Source organism: Peromyscus maniculatus, chromosome 2, assembly GCF_049852395.1.
Source record: "Peromyscus maniculatus bairdii isolate BWxNUB_F1_BW_parent chromosome 2, HU_Pman_BW_mat_3.1, whole genome shotgun sequence".
NCBI lineage: Eukaryota > Metazoa > Chordata > Mammalia > Rodentia > Cricetidae > Peromyscus > Peromyscus maniculatus.
Window position 1 is genome coordinate 39,463,623 of NC_134853.1, and position 8,297 is coordinate 39,471,919.

The 8,297-nt window shown below is 50.6% G+C and overlaps 1 protein-coding gene across 3 annotated transcripts; it reads right to left on the reverse strand.

Moving 5' to 3' along the window:
* Positions 1–1,214: 1,214 nt before the first annotated feature.
* Positions 1,215–6,733, reverse strand: Sox17 (SRY-box transcription factor 17). 3 transcript variants are annotated; one of them, XM_042270901.2, is made up of 4 exons: positions 6,515–6,733; positions 6,239–6,273; positions 3,460–5,684; positions 1,215–2,993 (listed from the first exon to the last, which is right to left on the reverse strand). In XM_042270901.2, exons 3-4 carry the CDS (start codon positions 3,764–3,766, stop codon positions 2,044–2,046), a joined length of 1,257 nt encoding a protein of 418 aa, XP_042126835.1. In that variant the 5' UTR covers positions 3,767–5,684; positions 6,239–6,273; positions 6,515–6,733; the 3' UTR covers positions 1,215–2,043. The 3 variants fall into 3 exon arrangements, with proteins under 3 accessions (XP_042126835.1, XP_015843187.1, XP_042126833.1); XM_015987701.3 differs by having other exon boundaries at positions 3,460–6,273; XM_042270899.2 differs by having other exon boundaries at positions 3,460–6,733.
* Between the last annotated feature and the right edge of the window lie 1,564 nt (positions 6,734–8,297).

The following is an 8,297-nucleotide window of genomic DNA, read 5'->3' on the forward strand; positions in this document are numbered from 1 at the left end:
ATCCTGCAAATGACCTTAGGCTGGAAGCAGACCAGCCTAAGGTCCTTCTCTCTGGGACCATAGAAAGAAAACAATATAGGACAAGGAAGAGCACTGAAAGAGAAATCAGCCTGGAAGCCAGGCATAGTGCACACACCTTTAGTCACAGCACTTGGGAGGCGGAGGCAGTCTACAGAGTGAGTTCCAGGACAGTGGGAGCTACATATTAAGACTCTGTATCAAAAAAAAATCAGCCTGGGGATGTGGCTTGGCTTGGTTGTAGGGCACTTGCCTAACAGGCACAAGACTCTGGTTTCCATGGTTTATGACAGGGACTGAGAGGGAGAAAGGAAAAGAAAATAGGTTAGAGAACCACCCTGAAGTGAACTTTAAATTTCTAAGTAGAAATTCTTTAATGATTACAGTCACTTCTAGTATGTCCAACAAAATAGGCTCAACCTTGTCACTGGAATTGTCTACCCTTCCATGCCTGGTAATCAGAAACCCCCTTTAAAAATGTGCATTGCCATTTCCAAGAGAACCCAGTCTAATCCATCAGCTTCAAGCTCTCCACCATATGCTTTACATGCTGACCAGAATGTTAATCCCAGTGCCCACCTATGCCCCTACACAAAGGGATTGTAACTACATTAAGAGCTAGTAAGGGGAGAGGGGGGCTGGGCTGCAGCGGTGGCGGTGGCCGTGGCGGTGGCCATGACGATTCCGTGGAGGTGGCAGCAGCGGCGGCCGCGGTGGTGCAGGGTGCTTTACCTGCTTGATCAGAGGCCACGGCTTCAGTCCCTAGCATAGAGGGTGGAGGAGAGATCCACTTTGCCAAACCTTTGTAAACGTGGCAGCAATGTGTTCTTTTTTTTTTTTTTTTTAAATCACTTGGAAAACGAGAGAATATTGCCCAACTGGCTTGCTCAGGCGATTGTGCAGAAGGCCACTGAGGAAACACCTGGTACAGGAAATGCCCACTACAGGCCATCAGTTCCCATGGTCTCCATCTGTACTGCAGCAATCAGCACAGGTTTGCAGGGGCTAATGGTTGAAGCCTTGCACCTATTTCTTCACAATGGAGGGTGAAGGAGGCATGCGGGGCAAGTGCACCGCACACAAATAACTCCTGGGAATCCTGAATTTGAAACCTACAAAATGTTGGAATGCAAAATGGAATGCAACATTTGTTAGCTATAGTAAAATCCACTGTTGAAATACATACTGAAGATCACTAACAGTCACAAAACAAATTTTATTTTGATTAGTTCCTGTGACTCTTAAAAATGTGGGGATTAAAGGCAAATTTTGTGAAAGGAGGGACCAAGACTTTTGGAAGAAAAGACAAATATATATATCTGAAAAGTTCCTTTAGGCAGGTCTCAAGACTGACTGAAAAAAAAAAAACAGAATTATAAACATTTACAACATTATTTTTAGGAATCAATATCATTTGGAGTGTACAAATCAAGTTCATTCTGTGAGAAATCTTTTCGTAGTTGAACAATTATATCACGTCTGAACATTTCAATTGTATATTTAGGGTTTATTGAAAGTATTTAGGTGTACCATTATAAGAAAATGAAAATTTTACAATTAGCTATACACTTCTAATTGTAGAATGTTCACTGTATCTTTAAATTAATTTCCTATAAAACCAATGTGATAGATTGATTTTAAAAATATTCTAGATTTTAATTTTCTTAAAATTGAAAAAAAACAGTAAGGACAAAAATTCTTTGCATCAAAACATTTTCGAAGATTGAAACAAATGAAGAACAAAATTTCTTTGGATCAAAACACTTTCGAGAAATGGAAAAAGTTGGTGAGACATTAAGAAACTGGTTGAAACTGGACCAGTGGTGTGGGGGAACAAGTCCCTCGATACATTTTTTAAAAAATCTCATATAGCCCCTCAACTGTTCAAGTGGCAGACAAAATAAATTACCATAAATTATATGCCAAGGCAACTTAAAAACAAAACAGCTTGACGCTAAGGATTTCCTTAGCGCTTCCAGGAAGTGTGTAACACTGCTTCTGGCCCGCAGGCCGGGTGGGCAACCGTCACATGTCAGGGTAGTTGCAGTAGTAGACAGCCGAGCTAGCGTCGGACACCACGGAGGAAATGGCTCCGTGGCTGTCCGAGAGGTTCACGTTGCAGTCGTGTCCCTGGTAGGGAAGACCCATCTCGGGCTTGTACACAAAGTGCAGATACTGTTCGAATTCCGTGCGGTCCACCTCCCCTAGGAGCTCGGTGGTCTGGCTGGGGTCCGTGCCATCCCGGCAGGGCAGAGCCTCAGGAGGGGGCGAAGGCTGCCCCGGGCCGTGCGCCGGGTGTTGCGGCGGCGGCTGCGGAGGTGCTTGGGGTTGCAGCTGCTGCTGGGGCTGCGCGTGGAAACCGCGCCCCGCGCTTGCGGCGGGGGAGCCCATGGCGCCGTAGTACAGGTGCAGGGCGCTGGGGGGCGCCAGGATCCCCGGCATCGCAGGACCCGAGGGTTCTGGCCCCACTCGCATGGAGCCAGCGGGCGGCTCGGCGGGCACCGTGTAGTCCGAGACCTGCGCATAAGTGTAAGCGCTGGCCCCCGGGCAGTCTCCCGGCAGCGGGGCAGCGAAGAAGGCCGGGTCCTGCTCCACGCCATCCAGCGGGGATGTGTCCGGAGTGGGCAGAGTGTAGCCGTCGAGCGCAGGGGCGCCTAGGCCCTGGCAGTCGCGGTAGTGGGCGCCCATGTGCGGGGGCAGCAGCGGCGGGCCGGCCGCGAACCCCGGCTCCGGGAAAGGCAGGCCCAGGCCGTCCATGGCCACGCGACCGCCCTCGGGGCCCAGCGCGCCGGCCTGAGGCTCGGCCAGAGCGTGCAGGAAGCCTCCCTCCACCCGCTTCATGCGCTTCACCTGCTTGCGCCGCCGCGGCCGGTACTTGTAGTTGGGGTGATCCTGCATGTGCTGCACGCGCAGCCGCTCGGCCTCCTCCACGAAGGGCCGCTTCTCCGCCAACGTCAATGCCTTCCAGGACTTGCCTGCAGGGAAAGTGGAGTTACCCGCCTGAGTCCCAGCGCCCAGGCCCCTCTCTCTGCAACCTTCAACTGGGCGAGCCGGCCAGGAGCAGAGTCAAATTAGGATGCAAGTCTCGAGATGAAAGTCTCAGGTCTCCTTAAAGGCCTCCTAGAAGAGGCTTCCTCCCTTACTTATCTCCCCTTAATTCGAAAAACTAGCAAAGTCCCCTGGGCTGTGAAGGGGTCGGACCAGGCGTGTCCTGGTCGCCTCTCCGAAGCGCTGAGAAACCCTTGTATTTGCTCGTGAGGCCCAAAGACCAAAGCCAAATGGTGCTTTGGTGAGACCGGGAGCTGAAGGGACAGAGTCTACAGCACACCGGTTCTGTCGGGCGCAAGACAAGGAAAAAAACACCTTTTGGCTTTAGAAAGTGGGTACCCGATTCGCTGGTGCGCGCAGGGTGGCCTGGATCCCACCCCCGCTCCGACTCACCTAGCATCTTGCTCAGCTCTGCGTTGTGCAGATCCGGGTTCTGTTGTGCCAGCCGCTTGCGCTCGTCTTTGGCCCACACCATAAAGGCGTTCATCGGCCGCCGGATGCGAGACTCAGTCTTGGCTCGACTCGAGGTCCCGGCAGGCGCCCCGCTACTCGCCACCACTTCGCCTTTCACCTTTACGTCCCCGAGGGGGCTCAGGGACTCGGCCCAGGGGCAGGGGCCCAACCCGGCCATCACCGCGGGCAGCGCGCTCCGGGGCTGGCTCTGGTCGTCACTGGCGTATCCCGCATCCGGGCTGCTCATGGCGCTCCAGACCGACCCCGAGCTCCGCTACCTGCCACCGGACACGCCGCTTCCCCGACTTCGAGGCAGGAATGGGGAGCTAGCCTAGAGACGCCCAGAGGAACGCGCGGAGTCCGCGCGGGCTCGAACCTCCCGCTGCTCTCCGGGCTATGCCTAACTCACCGGTGACACTGAGGGTGTCCCCCAGCCGCCGGCCCTTTTCTTTATAGATGCGGCCAATGGCGCGGCGGGGGCGGGCCGGACCCTAGTCCTTAGGCCCCCGCCCAGCCGGTGGTCCGAGTCCCAAGTCCCAGTTCAGCCCCGCACCCGCCCTTTTCCCCTCCCCCGAAGAAGGAGCACTAGGACTACACCTGCCGGGGGGAGAAACTGGCTGGAGCCAGGCTCTGGCGCCAAGTCCTCTCCGTCTTGGGAAATAGGACTGCTGAAATTCAGCTGTCTAGGGGTGCTCACTGTACCGGAATATTGAAGTACTAGCCACAAAGTAGTTCACATTAACGTACTAGGTATCCATTCCAATAAAAAAAATTACGGGAGGCAATTACCTTCATATGGTTTTTCGGAGAAAAAAAATACTGTTGTTCTCCCAAGAACTCATCATGCTTACATTATATTAAAAATGTCAAAGGTAAATTGTATTTTTTAAAACCAAAGTTTAATATAAAATGTACGTCACCGACATTTCACTACTCAATGAATTAAAAGTTCAAGTCAACCCTTGGGAATTTCTGTATTAAACATAAAATACATATAACAAAAACTGCTGGTGTGTGTTCAGTAAAAGAGGCAAGATTTGGTATTATTTCTAAAGACTTGTAAGAGGCCATGGTTCCATCCCAAACACCGCAAAAATAAAATATAAAATAAAATGCAAAGACAGCAGCACTGTGATGTTCATTGGAGGAAAAGGGTCAGCCCTTTAAGCAGCAAAATCCATATCCTGACAGATGGTTACAGCCTTTCTATATATTTCTTAACCCTGGAAAGAAAACCACCAGTGCCCTTAAATTTACTCCAGACCTGAAAGCACTTTTCTCTGGGCTTCTAAACATGCCGGTCTAGAGTGATTATCCCAGCAGCTACTCACTCAGCACCCTCCGAAACTTAGCAAACTAATTTAGCCCCCAACCAGTCTCTAGTAGGCAGGGCTATAGTTACCAGGAGAGGAAATAGACTGGAGGATAGTACATGCATTGGGAGGATGTTACTCACAGCTAGCAGCTGGCCTTCTGACCAGAAGTCCAAAAGTATGCAATTCATAGTTGCATGTGTGTTAGTTTGCATATTGGTGTTGTTTTCTAAGAGAACCAACATAGTCATACTTGCATAATTTCAAGGGAGGAAAACTGAAGGACTGGGGACATAGCTCAAACCACTCACCAAGCTGGAGAAAGTCTATGTGATGGCTGTGATTCTGCAATCGAGCACTTGAGAAGTGGAGGCAGAAAGATAAGTTCAATATCACCCTCAGCTACATGTGGAGTCAGAGGCCAGCCTGAGCTAAATGCAATTCTCTCTTGAAAGAGAGAGGAAGGAAAGGAGGGAGCGAGGGAGGGAGGAAGGGGACTCAACATAGTAGTTTCCAAAACAGATTTTGTTTGCTATGAAGGGCTGATTAAAAAGGATCACTTACTCCTCCGCCTGGGGGTGGTCCTGCGTGTGTCCGTGGGGACAACTGGTTGAGGCTTTCTTGTGTGTTGTTTCAGAGAGCAAGTCTGGCTTACTGCAGATTCCAAGAAGCACAGAGCTTTTGCTAACTCCTGGCCTGCAGTTTCTGGAATTACTTTTTCTACAAAGAACTCTGGGTATGAAAGCCAGTTTTTCTTTAATGTGTTATGTTGTAAAGCAACGGTGAATCTCCATCCCGTTTACAGCTGGTAGCTGTGCCGCAGCAACAGAGGCAGTCCTCGAAGCTCCAGGTCTGGAAGGTTCATACGAAAGGGGAGGGGGCCAATTGGCTTCAAGATATTAGAGAAAACGTTATTTTTAATTGGTGATCTGAAAGTCATTGATCTTAAATTTAACTGATGATGTGCTTTTCCTTAAGGCTTTATGTTTTTCTGAAAAGCATATTGGCTTGAAAGTAAAACAAAAATTGCATTGCAAATGTGTAAGTAAGGAAACCATAGGGGTAGAGAACAGTATTACAAATTAATCCCCTAGCCAGGTGCTCTTTAAAAATTTTTTTGTTGTTACTTGTTTTGAAGAGGGTCTCCCTATGTAATCCTCCTGCCTCCCATCCACAGTATCACAGTCCCTGACCTCCACAGTGGACTCTTAACAGACATCTTTTCAAAGATCTCAGGACTGAATTTTCTCTTTCTGTGAAATCTTTTATAAACCAAGGGTTTTGTTTGGAATGAAGATTGAAAACAGTACCGGGTCCAGAATGCATTTCTCTGTCTTCTCTGTTGACTGATTTCTCCGAAAGGTAATTCAGGAGTAAGTCTAGAAAATGTATTTGCATAAATTTACCTGGGTTCCTCCTGTTCTTGCTCGGTGAAGGGAACCTAGAATACCGAGAAAGTGGTGGAAAAGAAAGGCCAAGGGCGCCCCACCGTTATTTGCGCTCGTTCCTAGCGATTACTCATCTGTCTGAGAGAAAGCCCAAGGCACTAGGAGTCGGAGCGTCCACATTTTGGCTTTTCTTCCCCATTACCTCCATTGGAGTCCCAAGGTAGCACTTTACTTAGCAAATCTTTCAGTAAATGTGGCGCTTTCCCGAGACTGGTCCCCCTCCCATCCTCTTACCTAGATCTAAGTTCTGCTGACCATTCTCTTGACAGATATTTTAGAGGAGTGTTGGGGGCGACCGCCCCGCAGACCCGCCCCGCAGTGTGTGTAGACCATATTTCAGTTTCTTCACTAAATGAGTGTTGAAAACGGAGCTCACGACGTTATCAAAGCCAGCCACAAATGCCACATGTAAAGAAGCAAACATCCGGAGCGGCTTCCTGCAAGCCTTGCTTCTCTCAACTCTAGAGATTTACTGGGGTGGGGGTGGGTATCTGGAGTATGAGCCTGGCGCGCCTGTGTGCTGCAGCTTGCACACTGCAGGAATTCTGGGCGGCTACTGACGGAGCCACATCCCCATGCAGAACGCGAGGGTCGAATTGCGGGGCAAGGAAGCGACTAATGTAACAAGAAGCTGAGCCTGCGGCCGCTTGGTGCCTGTAGCAAGCGGGTAGGTGATCAACTGTGACTCGGTAAAGGAAGAGTCAAAGCAGTGCTCTACCGCAGGCCTCTGAGTGAGCGGTGATTTTTCGCAGGTTTTGTGGGAGGTTTTTTTGGTGTTGGATGGCCTGGGCTTGTTAAAAGACACTCAAGTTCATTGCGCGGGATCCTGTGGGCACCCAGGCAGATCCATGGTCTCTGGAGAACAAGTTCATGGAGGCGGAAAGGAGAGCGCTGGCTGTCACCCTGGGGACACCCCCACGGCCCGCACCCCCGCAGGCTCTAAGATAAAGAGACAATAGTACTCCTGTTCCACCTAAAAACAGGGCTTCAGAGGCCGCCTCTAGGAGCCACGAGGGAAGTGCACGGCGCGGAGCGTCGTGACCGGGGCTCGGCACCTCCCAGGTAGGGCCACGCAGAGCGACGCCGTGGATTGGCAAGTCGCACCCGGGCACTAAACCGGCACGGTCACTCCTCCCCTGTCCACCTTTCACGTCCATCCCCGGTCCTTGGTCAGTCCCCTTTGGGTCCGGGATGGAGATCTAAATTCGCGACCAGGAGGGGAGAGAAAGCGAAGAAAAGAGTGGAGAGAAAGATATAGGACCCCTCGGCGATTTTACAGGACCTTCAGGCCAGACCCTGCAGTCTTGGCTACACCCACCTCTCCCACGGGACCTCAGAAAGTTTTTCCCCAAGATTAACTTCGGGGACTCATTCTCCACAATTCTGCACCTTAAGTGGGCGGGATCTCATGTAACTCTGTTCGAATCCCTCTAACTCGTGGCTCCTCTCCTAAACCGCTAAACCCCACTCTAGCAGCGGGCGACTCCCAAGTCCGAGTCCTCCTTGCTGCTTGGCCCTGCCTGAGGTTTGAGCAGCGAAGCAGGAAATGCGCGGTTCCCGCTTGACTTCCCAGCTCAGAAACTGGTCTGAGGAATGTTTCTTAGAACCCGCACCCCCAACTGCGATCCCCAGATCAAGTATGGACTCTCACTTTATTGCCTGGTCTGTGGAACTTCAGGTTCTCTTGGAAAGGTGATCTGAGAGCGAGGAATACAGCTTTGCTCACATTTCTCTGGAGTCTTCCTTGGCCTTTTTAGGTGGTGGTTACTGCAGCCTGTCACCATTGTGGCCACCCACACGCTAGAAGAGACCAGCGCTTCCTTGGAGAATTGTAATTCTCAGTGACATTCTTAGCAGCAGATCCACGGTGAGCAGAGCATTTGCACTCTCACCCAAAGGAGAGCAGAAGGACAGGGCATGCTTCCTAGGAATGTCTAGTGTGGTGTCTTTGCTCTGATTTATTAAGATCCAGCTGCACGTTCTCAGTCTATGCTCCTATAATAATCTGGTCTTGGCA